The sequence below is a fragment of the Schistocerca gregaria genome, chromosome 4 (assembly GCF_023897955.1).
Source record: "Schistocerca gregaria isolate iqSchGreg1 chromosome 4, iqSchGreg1.2, whole genome shotgun sequence".
NCBI lineage: Eukaryota > Metazoa > Arthropoda > Insecta > Orthoptera > Acrididae > Schistocerca > Schistocerca gregaria.
The window spans coordinates 692942950-692967485 of NC_064923.1; the positions used below are offsets into that span (position 1 = coordinate 692942950).

General features: G+C 43.2%; 1 protein-coding gene across 1 annotated transcript in view; it reads left to right on the forward strand.

Moving 5' to 3' along the window:
• Nucleotides 1–16796, forward strand: part of LOC126267453 (nephrin-like) — a 943456-nt gene extending 926660 nt beyond the window's left edge. The window contains exons 13-14 of the mRNA XM_049972720.1: nt 6284–6516; nt 13398–16796. Of these exons, the coding sequence (XP_049828677.1) occupies nt 6284–6516; nt 13398–13685 (521 nt within the window). The 3' untranslated portion in view covers nt 13686–16796. The remainder of the gene's footprint in view (nt 1–6283; nt 6517–13397) is intronic.
• The last annotated feature ends 7740 nt before the right edge of the window (nt 16797–24536 follow it).

The following is a 24536-nucleotide window of genomic DNA, read 5'->3' on the forward strand; positions in this document are numbered from 1 at the left end:
TCTCGAAATGACTTACTTCACAGTTGCGTGTAGTCTAGCTCAAAAAGTATAGAACCGATCATTATGAAAACTCGTGATATGACTCTTTATAAAATTACAAATTATATTAACCAACTTGTGAGACGATATGATTTTAAGGCTATTTTTCTTTGCATTATTAGAGAAATAAATCATGAAAATCGAAGTTAATTGTGGCAAAGCCTGCAAAATTTTTAAATTTCGGTATTTGCACCTGCACTGAGGTTCATATTCTTAGAAAAAATTTTATTAATGTAAAATCGAAACCTTTTTTATTTCAGATGAAAAATGGAATGCCTACACTGCACGCAATGGAAAAACTATACTCACTATCTTCAGCGCACATCACCGCGTATCGTTTATTTTTGGCTGCAATTATTCAAAAAATTTACAAAAACTGTTCGAAATATGAATGAAATGATATCTAAATTTGATTGAATTCTAACCGATTCCTCCCAACGAAAAAAAAAAAAAAAAACAGAAAATTAGGGTCAAACAGCCTCCTAATGTAGTATCCCCCCTTAAATCATGATAACCTGCCATTGCAGCAGCAGTAACCGATCTAACAACTGCGCAGACAGTTGTCTTATATAGCCGTATTCTGCCTGTTTACATAAATTATATCTGTATTTGAATATGCATCCTTATACCAGTTGCTTTAGCGCTTCAGTGTATTAGGACCCGGTTAGCTGGATAATTCAGATGTTTGTGAGTAAACAAATTATTTGAAACTGATTTCAGTGAAATTCCTGTGCTGCATCTTGCTTAGTAATCTATTGCAACCGCCAGATTACGGAAAAGTGATCCGTTGTGCACGGTTTGCAGCGAAATTATTGCCAACGCATGATATCTTCAGCACTGATTACGGCGTTTCTTTCCCGGGTGTGATTCACACGGAAACGTCGCTGTGGCAAAACTGCCTTTGCGCGATGCTCGTGGTTCTCCGAATTTCTATGTCTCGAATTTTTCTATGATCGCTATAATCCAAGGTAATAACATTCAGAATATAATACAATAATTAATGACTGATTTAAGAATGAAATACAAGAATATAAGAATTTGAAAAAAATGTAACCACTGAAAATACCATACACTAGTACATTTTATTATAAATATATAACAAATACTTTGAAACCGAGTTGTAATTTTACAATTCATATAAGGCCCTTTTGTCCCCTTACTTGATACTACGGACTAGATAAATGAAACAGTAAAACCTACCGGGTCCCGACCACATGACGCAAAACAGAGAAGCCGTGGCACTAGCCCGTGTACCCAGTTCAGGCTTAGTACATCGATAGTTAAGATACGTCTAAATTGCGTCTAAAACTTTGAAGGTTGTTTTCTCAGAAATGGTCGAGTATCTACGAATAGTCTGGAATACATGTTCGTTTATTTCGACTCTCCTCCAATGAACGAATTTTCTGGGAAGTCGGGTTATGGTAACTGCAACACTCTCCTCTTAAGCATGGAAATTTACATCTGAACCGCCCGTTCGTACTTGTAACATTAGCAGTCAGCATATAGAGACCATCTAACAGAAACAGCCACTGAGAACAATTGGATTTCATTTTGATATTGTACATACCATGCTCCAATCACTTTCCTTTAAAATACTGGAAGAACTTAAAAATCTAAGCACGTCACTAGCAGAATGAAATAAAAAGTTGAATATCCATTGTAAGTTCAAGAATTGTACATAAGGTACTTCAAGAAAATTTGATATCGCACTTAGACGGCATCGGTAATAAGAGCTCATCATGTTTGCTACAGACCCACTCGGGGGAAGACAATTTCGGCGTCAAGAAAGATATTCCCTCACGTTTACAAATATATGCAAAAATTATTCGGAAATTTGTCCAGAATGTTTAAAGTAGAGTTGACAAATTGACTCATAAATTTTAAAAAAATGTGATAGTAGCATTCACGAAATGGGAAGCTCACATAACTGCTAGACAAAGATTATTTGAAATATGTCTTTTTTTAAAGGACATCATTTTCGTCGCTGACAGCAGAAATAATTTTCTTTTCATTATTGTAATTTCGGTCTTTGGGCCGTTTTCATGTGATACTCCAAAAGACTACGCTTCAGCATATGTAAGACGTTAAAGTCTGACATGTGCTGAAGGAAAGTCCCTTGGAGTATCACACGAAAGTGGCCCAAAGACCGAAAGCGCGATATTGAAATAAATAATATCAACAGTCAACGGCAAAAATGATTTTCTGTGAAAAATTCTACATGACTGTGAACCCCCCCCCCCCACAATCAGGAGTTAATATGCGTCATTCTTCGCACGTGGGATAAGAAAAATTACGAGGGTTATTTGGAAAGTAAGTTCCGATCGGTCACGAAATGGAAACCACTGTGAAGTTCAAAAATGTTTTATTTGAAACAATTGGCTAGACCTTCCATCTGCTTCTCTACATAGTCGCCACTCAGACTTACACATTTGCCGGTGTTGTGCCCACATTCCAATGCCCTTGTCATAGAAGCCAGCCGCCTGTGATTTCTGCCAGATCTCTATGCTCGTCTACAGCTCGTTGTCTGTGCCAAAATTTTGAATACTGTCTTCATAGCGAGCGGTTCATGTGAGCAGAAACGAAACTCAAGTGGGAGCCAATTACGAGCTGTATTTTTGGCAATCTAGTACTTCCCATCGAAAACGTTGCAGGAGCATTTTCATTCAAAAAAGATTGAAATATGTGTGAAATCTTATGGGACCTAGCTGCTAAGGTCACAGTCCTTAAACTTACACACAATTTAAACTAAATTATCCTAAGGACAAACACACACACACCCATGCCCTAGGGAGGACTCGAACCTCTGCCGGGACCAGCCGCACAGTCCACGACTGCAGCGCCTTAGCCCGCTAATCCCGCGCGGCGCATTTTCATTGTCCCTGCAGAGTGAGGGAGAGGACTGCCATGCAGAAGGAAACGCGCATGACATGTTATGTGGGCCGAATATCTTCAGCCGATGTCTCTCACCAGGCCCTCACATTTGGCGGGATACACTTTCTTCTAGGCATCTTTACGTACTCACTGTGCGCTGAAACTGAAAGAGCAACCTGATAGGGTCAACTGGCATACTATAGACACTGCCCTACACATCTGTTAAATATTTCATCGGATTTTCAATGTCGTTTCCATTTCGCGGTCTATCGGACCCTACTTCCCGAATGGCCCTTGTTCTTTACATTAATAATCATTGATTAGTAGGAAGGGTAGACTAATCAGACATTTTACAATCAAATCTTTGTAGATGAATGACCGTAGCAATTTTCCCACTCAAATATACTCCATTTCGCCAGCCCTCTGATGTTTACTTTTACAGAAACGTTAGAATTCTCATGGATAAAGTGAAAATGCTCTTGCTACTTGCTGAAGAGTACTAGAGGAATCGATTCGTGGAAGATTCCAGAGAGTTGCTCTCTTTGATTCCTTATTATTTTTATGCACTTACTGTCACAGGAATGGCGTAGTTCGTACTGAAGTTAATCAAAGACAGAATTATCTTTTTTCCATTTAATTGAACTGTCTTTCTAGTATCGCTTCTGAAAAGTCCGCGTGGTTGCAAGGTAGTGACTTCATTAAGTTCGTGTGGTACTCAACGAATTTGTGTTTCAGTTGTTTCTGTAAGGTATGCCAGCAGGAACTTCTGTTCCAGCACAGCGAACGACGCAAGCGATAGCGAGTAAGACGATTCTGTAATCTATTCAGTTGCAAACGGAAAACACATTAGAAGATAGTTTGCTGTAACGATTCATTTAAAATGAGACCACTATTCGCAGAAAAACGCTATTTTAATTATTTTGTGTGACATACACTACTTCAGGACATTCTGTACGATAAAGTAGAAAAAAATAAGATATAAGGTACACGTCGATATCTGAACCCATTCCGCCAGCGTGGTAACCGTGAAACATAACCCCTGCACCACGCTCACTCTGTGGAAACACGACTACCTTTACCGGTGTAGGAAGTTTGCAAGGAACCTCAACATCGATTTTCTTGGAAATGAGGGGCCATCACATGAAAATATACCATTCACGTACTCATGACAGGTCTCTCTTCGACCCATCAAAATCTGTGATTAATAGGTCTCATGGTATCCTCGTTAGATGAAAACGTTGCTACAGGACACGAAGCCGTGGCATGCCGCATCAGAATGGTGAGCTCAGAAATGTCAAAAGAATATACCGTATTATCAAGAAGGGAAAAAAGTACCTTACTTTTCTCTTACAAGTATTATTAAATCTCTGAAAGTCAGTATTTCTGCAGTATTTCCATGGTCACGTTCGAACTCGGTTGATGAAATATTTTGTTTTATCGCTACAGTAAACATAGATTTTTATTTTATTTATTTTATCGTATGGTGATTTTATACAACATACAGTTGATATAAGACATATGATTTTATACAATAAACATATGATACATGATCAGATTAAACCTTAAAGTCCGTGTTTTTCTACCAGTTAATTAAGCTGGATATGACAGTGAACAAGCCATCGGGAATTCTAGGGTATGAATGAAGTGGACTGCGTTGGACTAAATGTTCAATTGTCTGCTCTTCTTCATTACAGTCACATATTGATGAACTAATGCAGCCCTATTTGTACCTGAAGTAGCTACAACAACCATGTCCAGTCCTTAAGCTGTTGAGGCGGCACCAAAGTTTCCTCTGTAGCTCAAACCCTTTTCTTTTCTTTGTGGGATCAAAGTGATGGGCTCTTGTTCCCATTGCTTTTGTTGCCCATTCATGCTTCCAGCTTTCATTTAGATCAAAACCATCAGCGTTGAGTTGTCCTGCAGAAACACTTGCAAGTCTTCTTGATCGCAATCGTTGCTGTGACGGATGACAGAATTCCTGGTGCAATAGCCCGCACCTAGTGGTCGTGCGGTAGCGTTCTCGCTTCCCACGCCCTGGTTCCCGGGTTCGATTCCCGGCGGGGTCAGGGATTTTCTCTGCCTCGTGATGGCTGGGTGTTGTGCGCTGTCCTTAGGTTAGTTAGGTTTAAGTAGTTCTAAGTTCTAGGGGACTGATGACCATAGATGTTAAGTCCCATAGTGCTCAGAGCCATTTGAATTTGAACCTGGTGCAATGGTAGAGGTGATTCAGAGATTTTCTTGGCCTCCCTCAGTAGAGCTTGTTTCCTCCTTAAGTGAGGTGGAAGGGTGTGACAGGTAACCAGTGACATGGGACTGATTTCATGGAACCAGTAATGCAGCGCATTGTGTCGTTCGTTTTGTGTCTACCTTCTTCACATGAACACTTTCCAACCTGACAGGTGCACAGAACTCAGCAGAAGAGTACACAAGACTGATGCCAGTTAAACGCAGTCAGCAGAGGTTTCCCAGGTGGTACCACTGAGCTTATGTAGTATATTGTTCCTTGAAGCGACTTTATGACAAACCTTGGTGATGTGCTCTTTGTAGCTCAAGGGTTCTATCTAGAGTGATTGCGAGATATTTTTGTAAAGGATTGTACCTCAACATTTGTCCATTGAGCAGAACTCTTGGTTTGTAGTTCGCAGCACGATTCGCTAGATGGAAACAAGAGACTTCAGTTTTTGATGTGCTTGGGATCAATCTCCAGTTCTTAAAGAAAGTTGACGTCTTCTCCAGATCCTCCGTAAGAATCCGTTCACCATCTTCGAAATTACTGCTCTGTGCTACCAGTGCGACGTCATCAGCATAGATGAATTTAGTTGATATTGTGGTTGGTAAATCATTAATGTATAAATTGAATAGTGATGGAGCTAAAACAGATCCCTGTGGTAGTCCATTAATTAGTTCCGTTTGTGGCTCTTAGAGATGTCTAGAAACACTTCAAGTTACCTTTCACTAAGCATGGTGGATTTTAGATCCACAATTTCTCGACTTGGACCAACTAGTAGCAGCTTGTCGATCAGTCCCTGTCGCCAGACAGTGTCATACGCGGCTGTTAGGTCGATGAAGACAGCTGTTGATTTCAGATGGCCTTGGAAACCAGCTTCAGTATGGGTAGTTAGGGCATGAAGTTGATAGGTGCAGCTGCGTCCTTGTCTAAAGAAAGCTTGCTCAGGAGGGGTAGCAGCCTCGATAAACGGTGATTAGGAGGACTCGTTCCAAAAGTTTGAATGTACAACTGAGCAGTGCTATAGGGCGGTAGCATTGATTAATTTGATTTGATGACACTGCTCTCTGACAACAAAACGGTTAACTGAATTTCATGTACTGTGCCTCTCCGCTGGTAGCTTTTGCAGTCCGTACTGTTTTTCAGTGGAACACGACGAGCACGCTGACTTCCTGGCATCCTGTCACCAAAACATATCAACGATTGAAGGCTCCTCGACGGGTGTGATGTCGCCGAGCCGCGGCCGGCTGCAGAAGCAGCCGCAGAGGGCCGTCACGGGGCCGGGACCAGGTGGCGGTGGGCCCTACGGCAGCTACTGTACGCTACGCAACGGCCTGCCGCTCAGGGAGCTGGCCCCGGTCAGCCCGCCGATGATGCACGTGAGTATTCCCTCCACGAATTACGTCCTTATTCCAGTTATGTTGTACGGAACCTGTAGAGTCAAAGCTCCCGGAAGGAGCGTCCCACTAGCAGATGTGCCGGATGTGAAGAACCACGTCGCCGCTCCATGAGGCGAATATCACGAGTTTAGACAGGGTGTCAGGTTAGTGTGAGCTACAGATAGAAGTGGGTTTCGAAAAAGACGATCGTGTGAAACCCAGCCCACGCTATTCGTGATATAGTCTCAGATGGCCACAGACACAGGTTACCAGGTAGATGCCGTGTTTCTTGACTTACGCAAGGCGTTCGGTACAGTTCCCCACAGTCGTTTGATGAACAAAAAAAGAGCATATAGACTATCAGACCAATTGTGTGATTGCATTGAGGAGCTCCTAGATATCAGAACGCAGCATATCATTCTCAATGGAGAGAAGCCTTCAGAAGTAAGAGTGATTTCAGGTATGCCGGAGGGGAGTGTCGTGGGACCGTTGCTGTTCACAATACACATAAATGACCTTGTGGATAACATCGGAAGTTCACCGAGTCATTCCGCGGATGATGCTGTGGTAAATGGAGAGGTTGTAACAATGGAAAATTGTACTGAAATGCAGGAGGATCTGCAACGAATTGACGCATGGTGCAGGGAACGGCAATTGAATCTCAGTGTAGACAAGTGTAATGTGCTGCAAATACTTAGAAAGAAAGAGCCCTTATCATTTAGCTACAATATAAAGTTGATCGTCGGTAAAGCAGATTCCACACTGAGGTTCATTGGAAGAATCCTAAGGAAATGCAATCCGAAAATAAAGGAAGTAGGTTACAGTACACTTGTTCGCCCACTGTTTGAATTTTGCTCACCATTTTGGGATCCGTACCAAATAGGATTGATAGAAGAGATAGAGAAGTTATAACGGAGAGCAGCGCGCTTCGTTACAGGAACATTTAGCAATCGCGAAAGCGTTATGGAGATGACAAATAAACTCCAGTGGAAGACTCTGCAGGAGAGACGCTCAGTAGCTAGGTACGGGCTTTTGTTGAAGTTTCGAGAACATACCTTCACCGAGGAGTCGAGCAGTAAATTGCTCCCTCCTACGTACATCTCGCGAAGAGACCATGAGGATAAAATCAGAGAGATTAGAGCCCACACAGAGGCATACCGACAGTCTTTCTTTCCACGAACAATACGAGACTGGAATAGAAGGGAGAGCCGATAGAGGTACTCAAACTACCCTCGACCACAAACCGTCAGGTGGCTTGCGGAGTATGCATGTAGATGTAGATGTAGATGAAGATGTATAAGTTTACTGGGCACGGCAGCACCTCGCGCGTAAACGGACTTTGAACACGTGACAATAAGTGCCAGACATGTCGGTTATAACACATCAGTCATTAGAGTAGAAATCGTGTTTATGAGGAAATATTGTCTTGTGTAGGTCTTCAATATCGCAGAATGTCTCGAGACGCATAGGATGACCACAAGTGTTTCACAAATTGCTGTCACATCGCTTCCAGTGGACACAAAGCAACGATTGGTGCGCTGTGAACGCCGATTTGAATGTAGGGTGAAGGGACACCTTGCTACCAGCACAACGCTGAGACAAATGAATCACATAGGCTTCAGCAGCATATTATCGGATCACTTTGATGATATCTCGATATTGGGCTGAACGTCTAAAACCGATTTTTTTCTTGCGTGTGGCGTCTAGAGAGTAAAATAGCACACACACTATTAGTTAATATGTTAAACGAATTACAAATATATTATTAAATGATTGATTGCAAACAACAATATGCGAAAGATTAGGGAGACAGCCACTGCAGCTATTACAAGTCCACATCTAAGCAGGTAAACCACAGAACAGCACGTGGAGCAGCACTCATGAAATCCCTCCATTCTCCTTCAAACCTAATCGCACGACATTCGAAGATCAGGTGAGGGATTGTTTGTTCTTCAGCACCACAGTCGCATCGTGGGTCATCAGTGAGTTTCCATTTGTGGAGTATGGCCTTACACCTGCCGCAGTTAGTCCTCACACGATTAAGTCTGCACCAAGTTATTCTGGGTATTTGCATCCCTTCCACCGGTATCGAAGGATCAAAATCAGCGATGAGAGGATGGTAATTATTCAGCTATCAGTATTACCTCCAGTCTCTTGCTATGTCGTACGAAGTGTAGACGACCTCCAAGAAGGTGTACCCCGGGCAACGGTCCGTGACGACGGAACGGCAAACAGCCTACACAATAGGCGACCGAACTAGGATGAATTTCTATCACGGTCCAGAAAATCTACAAAGAAAGAGGAAAAAAAGCCTAAAAACGATCAACGACATCCACATTTGACAAAGATGACTGGACGGTTTGTAGTATGACGACAACAATCCTAGTTTCACTTCTCTCAAGTTGACGGGTTGTTACGGCCAAATGAGAGATTGGCGTACACTCTATGGAGCTATGAGTGCTTCCATGCAGGAGACGGTTCAGTCAAGATCTGGGCTATGTTTACATGAATGCAACTAGACCCTAAAGACAAACTGCAGCTGTAAGTTATGTGGACCACCTGCGTATTACTATAGAACAATATGACATTCACAGCCCTTCTATTGGACGCAGGTGGCTAGATGAACACCACGGAGTGTTCAGGACCGCAGGCCCCGCAGATCATCCGATCTCAAGCCAGCTCTATCTTTATAAGCTGTTTCCTGTAGCTATTAATCGTCGATGCAATCTCTCCGGTAACTTCATGGCCACGGCTTGGCCCTGAGGTTATTTTATCGAGCACTTGTTAGGTGCTCTCCGTACGCATGTAGCCACAGTAAACTCACCATCAAGAACAGCAGAACAACTGTCCGTTAAGCTGGATGATTTGTGGATCATCCTCTGTCCAGAATGTTCCCAAAATGTTGTCTAGTCAATGTTACTTCAGTTTTCAGCACTGACAAAGGAGTGACTTCCTAGTGACATAAAAATCTAATGACATCGTATAACATGTTCTTTGTATTTTTGACAAAATAAGCTGCAAACTTCTTTAGGCATATGTATAGTTATCAAGTGTTCCGGTTGACATGATATATAAACAAAATGTCGGAAACGTTTGATAATAACACATATTTCAATCTACTTCTATCCGACAGTAGCATGAGATCTTATTTTGTACACTTAGGTGAAAAAAGTCATGGGATACCTCCTAATACCGTATTTGATCTCCTTTTGTCCGGCGTAGTGCAGCAACTCGACGTGGCATGGATTGAACAAGTTGGTTGATGTCCCCTGCAGAAATATTGAGCCATGCTGCCTCTTTAGCCGTCCATAATGCGAAAGAGTTGCCGGTGCAGGAATCTGTGCACGAACTGACCTTTCCATTATGTTCCATAAATATTCGATGGGATTCACGTCGGGCGATCAGCGTAGTCAAAACATTTGCTCGAATTGTCCGCAATGTTCTTAAAACCAACAACTGTAGCCCTTTGACATTGCACATTGTCATGTATAAGAATTGCATTATTGTTTGGGAACATAAAGCCCATGAATGACAGTCTCCAGGTAGACAAACGTAACAATTTCCAGTAAATGATCGGTTCAGTTGAACAGAAGACCCGATTCACTCCATATAAAAACACAGCCCACACCACCGCGGACCTACCAAGCACAGTGGCTTGTTAACAATTTGGATCCGTGGTTCCGTGCGGTTTTGCGCCACACTCGAACCCTGCCATCAGCTCTTACCAACAGACCAGGGAACGGTTTTCCCATCGTCTAGCATCCAACCGATACGGTCACAAGCCTAGGAGAGGCGTTGCAGGCGGTGTCGTGCTGTAAGCAAAGGAACTCGTATCGAGATACTTTCCTTGTGTGTCCCACATTGATTTCTGCAGTTATTTTACACATTGTTACTTGTCTGATAGCGCTCACAACTTCATACAAACACTTCGCTCGTTAAGCGAAGTCGTCGGCCACTACTCTGTCTGTGGTGAGAGGCAATGCTTGAAATTTGGTATTCACGGCACACTCTTCACTCTGTGGATCTCATAATACTGAATTCTCTGATGATTCCCGAAGTGCGTCTAGCTCCAACTACCATTCCGCGTTCAAAGTCTCTTAATTCCCATCGTGGGGCCATAATCACGTAGGAAAGCTTTGCACATGAATCACCTGAGTGCAAATGACAGGTCCGCACTTTTATATTATCTGTACGCAATACTAGCGCCATCTTTATACGTGCATATCGCTACCCCATGACATAAAGAATCGTGTCTTTTTTGTTGTGTGTTGTCAACGTACTATTTACGTACTATGGAACAATATAGCGAAATTTTGTGTTGCTTTTTGACACTTGTAAAATGACAGATCGTTCTAATGATGCTGTATGTTTACAAGTAAAATATATCTTAGGTTCTCACATGTTTTTTGTCAGAGATATTGTGCATTATGTATATGAGTGATGTTAATGACGTCCATTATTTTCTGTTTACCGTGTTGCTTTTATCCCAATGTGTTCGTTGAGATGTCATTCGGATATCTACTTGTGTGTGTATAAATTTCCAGTTCTTCTATCATGTTCTTGGTTCAACCTTTGGAATCCTATGCAGAATTTTCATAACTTTATAGCTTATGTTAGCTAGATGATTTTTGAGTTTTACTTGTAGGTAAAAACTTGATTGTTTCCTTTCATAATCTCTCGTCTATTATTTAAATTCAAGAAATAAATCATTTGCAGCTAATTTTGTCCATTGTATAAAGAAGATGTCATGTTATGACGTTGCCCAGCAAAGAAGAACACTTTCTATGACTTTTGGCCACTCAGCCTACTTTTTTTTGTGGATGATACTTAATTGAAAACCATAGCTGCTGACAGGTGTTGCTGATATACCTCGATGGGAACAGCTGAAAATGTGTGCCCGACCGGCATTCGAACCCGGGACTTCCTGCTTACATGGCAGACGCTCTATCCATCTGAGCCACCCCTCGGTGACACAGATGAATAGCGCGACTGCAGGGAATTATCCCTTGAATGCCTCCCATGACACCTACATACCCAACTGTTCAGAATCTTCATACGTAATATACCTAATAGATATTTGCCCATCCACTCACTATTTGGTCACACTAAGGTGACAATTCCCATAAGAGTCCGCAACAGTTCGGGCAACCTGTGCGCATTCACAGACGAAGGTCAATGGCTGGGTAGCCTTCAACTTTACAGGGTGTTACAAAATAGTACGGCCAAACTTACAGGAAAAATTCCTCACACACAAATAAAGAAAAGATGTTATGTGGACATGTGTCCGAAAACGCTTAATTTCCATGTTAGAGCTCATTTTAGTTTCGTCAGTATGTACTGTACCTCCTCGATTCACCGTCAGTTGGCCCGATTGACGGAAGGTAATGTTGACTTCGGTGCTTGTGTTGACATGCGACTTATTACTCTACAGTACTAGCATCAAGTACATCAGTACGTAGCATCAACAGATTAGTGTTCATCACGAACGTGGTTTTGCAGTCAGTGCCATGTTTACAAATGCGGCGTTGGTAGATGCCCATTTTATGTATGGATTAGCACGGGGCAAGAGCCGTGGCGCGGTACGTTTTCATCGCCACAGATTTCCAGAACGTAGGTGACCCACAGGAAGATGATCGAAGCAATTTATCGGCGTCTTATGGAGCACGGAACATTCCAGCCTACGACTCGCGACTGAGGAAGACCTAGAACGACGAGAACACCTGCAATGGACGAAGCAATTCTTCGTGCAATTGACGATAACCCTAACGTCAGAGCCAGAGAAGTTGCTGCTGTACAAGGTAACGTTCACCACGTCAATGTATGGGGAGTGCTACGGGAGAACCAGTGGTTTCCTACCATGTACTGCGTCTGCAGGCAATATCAGCATTTGATTGGCCTCCACGGGTACACTTCTGCGAATTGTTCATCCAACAATGTGTCAATCCTCATTTCAGTGCAAATGCTCTCTTCACGGATGAGGCTTCATTCCAACGTGATCAAACTGTAAATTTTCACAATCAACGTGTGTGGGCTGACGAGAATCCGCACTCAATTGGGCAATCACGTCATCAACACAGATTTTCTGTGAACGGTTTGGCAGGAATTGTTGGTGATGTCTTGACTGGGCACCATGTTCTTCCACCTACGCTCAACGGAGCACGTTATCATGATTTCATATGGGATACTCTACCTGTGCTGGTAGAACATGAGCCTTTACAAGTACGACACAACATCTGGTTCATGCACGTTGGAGCTCCTGCACATTTAAGTCGAAGTGGTCGTACGCTTCTCAACAACAGATTCGGTGACCGATGATTTGGTAGAGGCGGACCAATTCCATGGCCTCCACGCTCTCCTGACCTCAACCCTCTTGACTTTCATTTATGGGGGCATTTGAAAGCTCTTGTCTGCGCAACCCCGGTACCAAATGTAGAGACTCTTCGTGCTCGTATTGTAAACTGCTGTGATACAATACGCCATTCTCCAGGGCTGCATCAGCGCATCCGGGATTCCTTGCGACGGAAGGTGTATGCATGTATCCTCGCTAACGGAGGACATTTTGAACATTTCCTATAACAAAGTGTTTGAAGTCACACTGGTACGTTCTGTTGCTATGTGTTTCCATTCCATGATTAATGTGATTCGAAGAGAAGTAATAAGATGAGCTCTAACATGGAAAGTAAGCGTTTCCGGCCAGATGTCCACATACCGTATTTTCTTTCTTTGTTTGTGAGGAATGTTTCCTGAACGTTTGGTCGTACCTTTTTGTAGCACCTTGTATATATGAAGATAGTAACTGTTCTCGAAAGAACATATACTATTTTGTAGATTTTTTCTGGCAGATAAATGCTCATACTTAGGCTTATTTCTGTTGCTTGCAGTCTGGAGTCGAGCAAGACTTGCACACGTCAGCACAGACGACGGGCGCGTCGCTAGAGCACGTGGGCACGCCGGTCGGCGTGATGGCGCACATGTCTTCTGCGACGCTGCCTCGCCACTGGCAGTCGCCGGGGGCGGTGCCGACGCCGGCGTCGTCGGTGGTGGCGACGCCTGCCGGCTACCCCGTGCCTCCGCGGCGCCACCTCTACTCCAGCCCCGTCCACCTGCTGACCTCAGAGCAGCTCACTGCGGCAGGGCCGGTGGCCAACAAGCGCGAGAGCACCGTCTGACCGGAGGCCGAGCTCTGAGGCCCGGGCCCGGGCGACGCGGGGGCGGACCGGGGGCGGCGTCGCTCCCGCGCCGGCGCCACCTCCAGCAGGAGGCTGCGACCCGCCAACCCGCGCTCGCCACGCCAGCTCCCCGCCGACCTGGACCCCGACATCGCCGACGTTGCTCTCTGATGACGCTGCACCACAAGTGTATCCTCAGGGATGATGTAGCTGTGCAGTGAATACATAGCCCTGCAATACCTGAAACAGTGGACTAAATAGTTATACCGATCCGCTAGGTCTGAACTGAGAACCAGCAGATATCGCAAATACGAATTAGGGGCTACAGCCCATGCGTCCCAGGGTAACAGTGAAGCGACGTCTAAAACACTGGACGATAAAAATTCAGGAAAGGACATCGCCAATTTGGGTAAAAGAATTAATCCATGTTAATATCACAACTAAAATTCGTAAATACAATCATACCTTGTATATAACAGCAGACACACTGAGTGATGCTTGCAACACTCAGAAATCGTGTCTATAAGGTTTCCCATTTTTCATGAATACATACATCTGACCATGCTGCAGTTCCCAAACATGCCTTCGTTAGTGCGAAGAGCCGCCGTTAATGAACGAACATGCGTATGGGCCTACCACCGGCAAAGAAAACACGGCGGGTAGCTAAGGCACGAGGAAATGGGAGGTCTAGTGGCGAGTAAGTTATTCACGTGGCGCCTGAGGCATCTGCGATGTCGCAAGTGGGCAGAGCCGATTAAAGGCGGCCCCAGTACTTGCGTCATCTCCAGTAACAATTGCCAACTCATGCAGTTATTCACCTTCCCTTTCTTCCACTGCAGCCGAGTGAGAACCACGCGGCCCAACCCAAGGGATTTCTGTCATCTACATTCTACACTCCATAAATAATACTTGCTTCTGAGCTTACCGGCCGACAGGATACAACAAAATACACACGGAAAGATACATCATTATCAGAAGCAGTCGTTTAGATGCCCAGATTTTCGAGTCTCACCGAGCAGATGAGGGCTGGTACCTTAAGCCAACAGGACATGCAGCCCACGGCATTAGCCTAATTCTGCGTAGCCTGTCTGGTGGGATATTAGCATCAATGTGAGTGTACGCTCCCACATGGACTCCTATGCAACGCGAGGTGCAGAGCATGAGGAGTGTTGCTGCTGTCACGTATTTTACTGGTCTGTTTTATTCCACGCCATAGGATGACTGCAGTCTTGAAATTTGAGATGTTGAGTTTGTAGCCAGTCGCCATTCTGGCATAACGAGGATGGACGAATACGTAGGTTTATGCTCAGGTTTCTCTCCTGATTGCGGGGAACTATGATTCTTGAGGCTACAAGTATGCAAAAACCTATTTTACATCTTTATTTTCTTGTAACGTAACGATGAAGAAAGTTCTTGCTGATTTAAGTTGAAACAAAATGGATTATCAGGTACCTTGGCCCCTATTTTCTCAACATTAGGATCCATAATATGAGTTCCACAACACTTCATTCCAGTTCTGCAGCATCGAATATACGCACATCGACGATAGGAAGCCCGGTATCATTTACTTATTATGGTACCGCCACTGATGCACGGAATCTGCAGATGTTGTTGAGTGGAATTAAAGTGTATCTTGAAGTCACGTTTAGGTAAATTCAGGAGATATTTTCGAGGAACTATCTCGACGCGACGCTGTTATACTCTGAATGGTGTTATGTGCCCTCACTTCGGCGATTTGTTAGTTACGAGTCATCAAAAGTAAAAATACCGATTATTCACTCACGGGCTTGCCGTTAGCTCTCAGATTTTGCATATTTGTAATCCTTACAGCAATATCCAGTGCTGGAGCAAGAGCTTTCTTGGAATCGCGATTGCAACTTGTGTAAAATTCTTTCGTCAGAGGAAAACGCACTGCTTACAGTAAAGGAAACCAATACAATATTACCGTAGCCCTTTTTTATATTAGTTGTTTTTTTGCAGTTATATCTGAAAAAGCTGTATAGAAAATGAACACAGAAATTCATTCAGTTTCACTTTGTTAATCGAGCATGCAGTTTTTTAGTAATTATCGAAACTGAAATTTGCAATAACAAGACAGATTCATATACTTTCTCTATATCTCTGTTAAGCTCTAAATTCTTGTCGGAACTACCCAACCCAGTTGTCTTACACCGCGATCCTGCGGCTATTCATGAGACAGCTTGCTTTTTCCCCGCTGTCAGTACACGAGAAGGTACTACATACTTTGCTCATTAAAGTCAAAACAAGTGTATGATTTACACTAACATTTAAAATTTTGAGCAACATACATCTGCAACGACGGTACTGTTGAAATAATATTCTGACAAGAGAAAATAAAAATGACTGCCCTGTAAGTCCACAAAAACTTTGTATATAGCTTCTGGTTTTCGAATCCCCCAATGACGAGTAAATTCGCTCGTAAGAAATTGTGAAACAATGCTTGAACAGAAACATGTCAAATCTTAATAGAAACAGGGTAATTTCAGCTGCTGACAATGAATATAAAATGATAACAAACGTTTGTGATCACCAATCTTTACTGTAAGTATATACGTGAGACTGCACTTGATTTTCCCGTAAATTTATGGACATTTGAAGTTTGGCGCGTTAGCATTTTCATTGTCGTGGAGAACGGATGATACATCACAAATCTAAGGAAACAACTCATTTTTAAATGTGAGAACAGGTTGTGTGTAACTACCCTTCGTACAGTGTGTGCAACAATGATATCTCAGACGTTACCAGTGACGGACAATGAATGAACTGAAATAATTTTTTGAGAAACAGTCAAGTGCCCTTTTGTAAACTACTCATATTTGTGAATGAACTGTTTTTGTATCCTGTTCTTTGTGGTATAACAATACTTTTTCGGTGTTTGTATATATGGTAAATCAAATTGTTCAAAACTCAAGGAAGAGGATACGAACTCGTTACTGAACATACTAATAAATGTTTAAAATATCTTTAAAGAACATGACATGTAAGAAAAACACTTTGTGTATTTTTGTTACTCCTTACAATTAAACAACTGTTTCTTTGCACATTTCCCTCAATGGTATCTATGTAATCACTTTTTACTTAATTATCTATTCAAACGACAATATAATTTTAAATGTAATAAATGATTTCATTAACACAGTAAAAACACTATTTCAAATATGGAAAGACAAATGTATAGATTTGAATTTTGTGACTTCTTATTGTTCAGCTCATCTCTCATTCGCACTGTAAAATGTTTCAGCTGGAGAAAAAACATTGCGCATTTTAGAAAGCAAAGGCAAACAGTAGATCTTAGTATTTGTACTCACACTTCCAAAAGAATTCGGTTTTGAATATACACTGCTGGAAAAAATTACTATATCAATTTAGAGGTTTGCATTTCACTTAAAATTTGTTGTAAACATGAATATGGAGTAAATGAAATAATTACATTTACAGGTCGATAGCACAAGCGGTTCTGACGTCCCGTGTACCGAAGCCAGCTGCAACAACGAAATTAATACGTAGTGTAGCCTCCGCAGGCGGAAATGCAGGCTCTGACTCTGGTATCCATTCGATCGTACAGATGGCGAATACTGTCCTGGGATATGTTATAGTACACCTGCCCGATATGTGCAGGTAGTTTTGTAAGAGTAGGGGATTGACGAGTCACGTTGGTCAGTATGTTGCTCAGAGAAGTCGCTATGCATCATATAGAGCGTGCAGCGTGTGGGCTAGCACTGTACTTTGGGTGCAACAATCACCTTTTCGTTGCAGCAATGGAAAAGGAATGAATGTAATAACATTCTCCAAGTACCACGCCCTCCAGAGACATCAAAGGTGAACGAGAATAGTACACTGCAGGCCATTAAAATTGCTACACTACGACGACGACGTGCTACAGACGCGAAATTTAACCGATAGGAAGAAGATGCTGCGATATGGAAATGATTAGCTTTTCAGAGCATTCACACAAGGCTGGCGCCGGTGGCGACGCCTACAACGTGATCACATTAGGAAAGTTTTCAACTGATTTCTCATACACAAACAGCAGTTGACCGGCGTTGCCTCGTGAAACGTTGTTGTGATGCCTCGTGTAAGGAGGAGAAATGCGTACCATCACATTTCCGACTTTGATAAAGGTCGGATTGTAGCCTATCGCGATTGCGGTTTATCGTATCGCGACATTGATGCTCGGGTTGGTCGAGATCCAATGACTGTTAGCAGAATGTGGAATCGGTGGGTTCAGGAGTGTAATACGGAACGCCGTGCTGGATCCCAACGGCCTCGTATCACTAGCAGTCGAGATGACAGGCATCTTACCCGCATGGCTGTAACGGATCGTGCATCTATGTCTGGATCCCTGAGTCAACAGAAAGGGACGTTTGCAAGACAACAACCATCTGCAGGAACAGTTCGACGGCGTTTGCAGCAGCATGGACTATCAGCTCGGAGACCATGGTTTGGTTCCCTTGACGCTGCAACACAGACAGGAGAGCGTGCGGTGGTGTACTCAGCGACGAACCTGGGTGCCCGAATAGCAAAACTTCATTTTTTTTCGGATGAATGCAGGTTCTGTTTACAGCATCATGATCGTCGCATCCGTGTTTAGCGACATCGCGGTGAACGCACATTGGAAGCGTGTATTCGTCATCTCCATACTGGTATATCACCAGGCGTGATGGTAAGGAGTGCCATTGGTTACACGTCTCGGTCTCCTCTTGTTCGCATTGCCGGCACTTTGAACAGTGGACGTTACATTTCAGATGTGTTACGACCCGTGGCTTTACCCCTCATTCGATCCCTGCGAAACCCTACATTTCAGCAGGATAATGGACGACCACATGTTGCAGGTCCTGTACGGGCCTTTCTGAATACAGAAAATGTTCGACTGCTGCCCTGGTCAGCACAGTCTCCAGATCTCTCACCAAATGAAAACGTCTGGGCAATGGTGGGCGAGCAACTGTCTGGTCACAATACGCCAGTCACTACTCTTGATGAACTGTGGTATTGTGTTGAAGCTGCGTGGGCAGCTGTACCCGTACATGCCATCCAAGCTTTGTTTTACTCAATGCCGAGGCGTATCAAGGCCTTTATTACGGCCAGAGGTGGCTGTTCTGGGCACTGATTTCTCAGGATCTATGCTCCCAAATTGCGTGAAAATGTAGTCACATGTAATTTGTAGTATAATATACTTATCCAATGAATACCCGTTTATCATCTGCATTTCTTCTTGATGTGGCAATTTTAATGGCCAGTAGTGTAGTTTTGTCGCAGTCCTGACCATGCGGCCAGGGGAGGGTCTTTGTGTCATTCACGAAAGCATCACCGGGTTTACGTCTATTCATACACGAAAAAGACTATCACTTGTGCGCAGGTAGAATCTGCTTCCATCACTGAAGACCAATTTACGCCATTTCGTCTTCCAAGTCATCCTTGGCTGTAGGCAGTCGCGCCGTGAACGTCGATTCTATGCTGTGAGTGGAAGACGGGCCAGAGGTTTGCCTACCCCTAGATCCACTGCCAATAGCTGCTTCGCAAAAATTCCTGTTGACACGTCTGCGCTCACAATCCCTCTTCTCTGTGATGTGGTAGCTGTACGATCTCCTACTGCTGGCCTTAAAATGCGACTATCCTGGCGGGTATCTGTGCAACGTGGACATCCACAACCTCGTCTATGGGCGTGGGAACTTTCACGTGACCACTGAGGCTAGCAACATTGCAGAAATGACGCAGCACGTCCAACGTATTTGACATTTCTCCGAAAGGAACATCGTGTCGCTTGAAAGGTCGCAGTTTGACTGCTCTCCAAACTCGCTCAATTGACTGTATGAAGCACGAGTGCTTCTCCATGGTGTGGTTGCCTGCTTGCTTCATAGCTTGTACGACACTGAGATTTCTCATGTGAGCATTATCTATAAAATAACAGACACAGATGCCGCTCTGGTAGCTGTATCACTACGCTATCTGTTTGCGGACAATGGCGATTATTAGTACATCTACTATCCCCCTAGTGGCACATGCCTTGATGGGATCAAGATCGACGTCGTCCTTCGAGGCGCGCTAATTTTCTTTCGGTAGTGTATAATATATAGCATCACTACGTTACCTTAGACTCATCTCATCCTCTTAGGATTCACTCAACAAATAATAGACGCTAAGATCAATTTGACTTCTCTGTAGATTCCGACAGCTGCAACTATACTTTTTAGGATGACTTCCACTACAGAGTAATCAACAATTATAGCCAGATAATCTTCTTATAATTGGTACAACGAATTGCTGCCAAGTAGGGTACTTTGATGAGGCGTAGGAAGTGTTGTACCTTGGTGTAATATTCAGTCTTTCGCCTGTAGCTAGCCCAGTAATAAAAGTTTGATACATTCTTGTATTATATTTTGATATGATAGCCTCCATTCCATTTATGTGATGCAGACTTTTTCTGAAATTACAATAATTGCTCCTGAAAGGTACGAATTACAACATGTACCTGAAAACAAATATGCTATCCAGATTTAAAAGTATTACATTCAAGGAAATGTACATGCTGTGTATAACAGTTTACTTGCTACACTGTTTCTCTACTACACACCATTAACACGTATGCGAAGTCAAATTCGGCGTAAATATTATCAAAAAGCAGGTACAAGTTGAAGACACTTTGAAATAGAAGGCTATTGGAAACAAACACAAATTTACATTATCAAAATGGGAAAATTTTAAAGACTGAGTTTATTCGCAAATGTCGCACGTTTCATCGTGACAGAGCTTCTTGAATTTGGGTGTTCTAGATGGTGCATGACTGGCCAAGTATGGCTTAACCGTCCACACATTATGAACTCGTTTTAAAGATATAAAGTATTCCTTTCACCATACAAGTTGGGTTCGGTTGCTTGGGGGAAGAGACCAAACAGCGAGGTCATGGGTCTCATCGGAATAGGGAAGGACGTTGAAGGATGTCGGCATTGCCCTTCCAAAGGAACCATCCCGGCATTTGCCTGGCGTGATTTAGGGAAAATACGGAAAACCTAAATCAGGATGGCCGGACGAAAGTCCAGCGTGCTAACCACTGTGCCACACCATGGAAGTCTGTGAGGAATTAATAGTTTCGAAATAGTTATCAAAGTTACCGTTTGGGCTGGTATACAGCAGAGACATTACTGACCCTTTGCTCATGCAAGAAAGGGTAAGTCGTAAACGTTACATTGCAGTTTGAGGACAATTTGTGGCCACACAGGTAGCGTTGAAGGATAGTGAGGTACCGAGTGGTTCACACAGACCACGTCGCACCGAAATAGTGTTTTTCTAACTTGACGATAAATTTGGGAACAGAGTCAGTGCGTAGGCTTATTGAAAATTTAATGCCTCCGGGATCGACCTGCCTCCCTATCCTGCCTACCGGAACCACCCCACCGCGCTGGACAAGCTTGAATCGGTGATCTGTGTGGCATTTTAATCCATTTTCGTTGTGACGCTACAGGATGTGATAACAAATTTCATTGTTCGTTTACGTCGTGTGCGTGGTGCGAGTGGTAGACATTTGGACAATATTGTAAATGTGCCTGCAAAAACTGCTTGGAGGTGACGAGTTTAGCTACGCATACTGATACTCTAGGAGTCTCTGTATGCTCATCTTTTTAGAGATGGTTCTGGACTAGACTTTTCGATAGAGGATGTCAAATTAGACGTCTTTCAGCCGTCAAATTTCAAATTTATTTATTTGGTAACCTGTTTCAGAGTTTTACTACGCCATGTTCAGGCCCCCGACTTGACGTGTAGGAAGAATCTACCACGGTTCTTATCAAAACAGGGGCCAGCCATACTGGTATTAGTAGATATTTGTTACAGGGATCACTTCAACCATCATCTGCCGACTCTTAGATCTAACGGTCTGCAGGTGATGGTTACAGTGATCCCTGTAACAAATATCTACTAATACCAGTATGGCTGGCCCCTGTTTTGATCAGAACCGTGGAAGAGTCCCCCTACACGTCACGTCGAGGGCCTGAATATGGCGTAGTAAAACTCTGAAACAGGTTACGAAATAAATAAAGTTCTAATTTGACGGCTGAAAGGTGTTTAATTTGACATCTTCCGATACTATAGAAGGTGCACATTGGTCAACGCCCTCTGTTAGCCGCATTCCGAACTTTTCCGATCCTTATATATAAAGTCTGTATAAAATTCTTATAGCTTTCACAATAAATATACCTTTTATTACGCTCGTTAATTTTCGAGATATTTAATTCTGATATTGTGACTCCTTCCCAGGACCCCCTGTATATGCGAAGCTGTAAGGATGACGTATTTAAGAACGTGAGCTTTTTCTGGTATTTTACAGTATACTTTCCAGGTATTTTTGTTACTGTTTAGTGGTGCCAACCTAATCTATTTACGTCGTGTCCCGTTAAAGACCAAAGTCGATCTAGAGCGTTGTTCTCCTTCTAGTTTCAAAGCAAATATTATTTAACAGGTAGTTTTATAGACACTGAACATAGTGTAGAAGACCATCTTTCAGATGGAGGGTGACTGCAAAGCAAGAAAAATAATTAATGTTTCTAGCACTCTCTTGAGAGGACAAGTGTGGGAAATTGCTTTTTCCTGCCGGTCAGAGTGGCCGAGTGGTTCTAGGATCTACAGTCTGGAACCGCGCGACCGCTACGGCAGCAGATTCGAATTCTGCCTCGGGCATGGATGTGTGTGATGTCTTTAGGTTAGTTAGGTTTAAGTAGTTATAAGTTCTATGGGACTGATGACCTCAGAAGTCCCACAGTGCTCAGAGCCATTTTTTGCTTTTTCCTCTGCCACGTTGTTCCGTATCAGACATCTGTTGAGCAGTGTCCATAGGAGCTGAATCCACCTAACGTATAAGACGAACTATCTGGATAACAGTTCCCGAAAAGTTACAGTATTTGCACGTGATGACTAGCTGCAGAGACGTACGTTGTATGACAGAAATTGTTTGGCAAACGTAATCAGCAGCCTCTGCCCTGTTATCCAGTGAATAATTAGCAACTGAGTACCTAGAAAATTCACCACTATTATCTCTTTTAGCTAACGAATGTATACTAACAAGTACGTGAAGTACGATAGGATCGACCGTTCTGGCACTCGAAACAGAGTCAACTACTCCGATTTGCATGATGAGAAAAGCAGCCGTTCACTACCAGTCGGAGATAAAGTGGTAAATTACTGGATAGTATAGTTGTTTTTTATCTGTAGGCTGCATTAATGAATCATTTCTGTCCGTTCATCCAATCGAGTAGCTGAATTACTATGAATTATGAGTTCAAAATTCGAGAGAGGATGAAACGGAACTTCCCTTATGAGAGTGAACGGTTCCACATGGTTGTTCTTAGCTCAACAGATACATTCATCAGCACACAGTACTTATCCTTGTCTGTGAACTGCGTTATTCAGTCACTATGTCAGACGGAGGAGTGATAGCACTATTCTTCCATTTCTCATCGTTCTTAAGTGACATAATGCATCTATTGGTACAAAGAGTCCGCCCCCTGGTAGCTGAGTGGTCTGCCGGGACGGTAGCTCAGCGTGTTCGGACAGAGGGTTAGCAGCCCTCTGTAATAAAAAAAAAACTGAGGTAACCGATCAAAGACGAACTTAAACGGGTGTCTTACGACGTTCGCCCCGAGCACATACAACGAACGAAAACGAACAAAATGAGAAATAAAAAAAATTTAAAAAAGTGGTCAGCGCGATAGACTGTCAATCCTAAGCGCCCAGGTTCGATTCCCGGCTGGGTCGGAGATTTTCTCCGCTCAGGGACTGGGCGTTGTGTTTTCCTTTTTTTTGGGGCGGTCATCAGTCTACTGACTGGTTTGATGCGGCCCGCCACGAATTCCTCCCCTGTGCTAACCTCTTCATCTCAGAGTAGCACTTGAAACCTACGTCCTCAATTATTTGCTTGACGTATTCTAATCTCTGTCTTCCTCTACAGTTATTGCCCTCTACAGCTCCCTCTAGTACCATGGAAGTCATTCCCTCATGTCTTAGCAGATGTCCTATCATCCTGTCCCTTCTTATTAGCGTTTTCCACATATTCCTTTCCTCTCCGATTCTGCGTAGAACTTCCTCATTCCTTACCTTATCAGTCCACCTAATGTTCAACATTCGACTATAGCACCACATGTCAAATGCTTCGATTCTCTTCTGTTCCGGTTTTCCCACAGTCCATGTTTCACTACAATACAATGCTGTACTCCAGACGTACATCCTCAGAAATTTCTTCCTCAAATTAAGGCCAGAAATGCCTTTTTTGCCATAGCGAGTCTGCTTTTGATGTCTTCCTTGCTCCGTCCGTCATTGGTTATTTTACTGCCTAGGTAGCAGAATTCCTTAACTTCATTGACTTCGTGACCATCAATCCTGATGTTTAGTTTCTCGCTGTTCTCATTTCTACTACTTCTCATTACCTTCGTCTTTCTCCGATTTACTCTCAAACCATACTGTGTACTCCTTAGACTGTTCATTCCGTTCAGCAGATTATTTAATCCTTCACTTTCACTCAGGATAGCAATGTCATCAGCGAATCGTATCATTGATATCCTTTCACCTTGTGTTTTAATTCCAGTCCTGAACCTTTCTTTTATTTCCATCATTGCTTCCTAGATGTACAGATTGAAGAGTAGGGGCGAAAGGCTACAGCCTTGTCTTACACCCTTCTTAATACGAGCACTTCGTTCTTGATCGTCCACTCTTATTGTTCCCTCTTGGTTATTGTACATATTGTATATGACCCGTCTCTCCCTATAGCTTACCCTACTTTTTTCAGAATCTCGAACAGCTTGCACCAATTTATATTGTCGAACGCTTTTTCCAGGTCCTAATCAT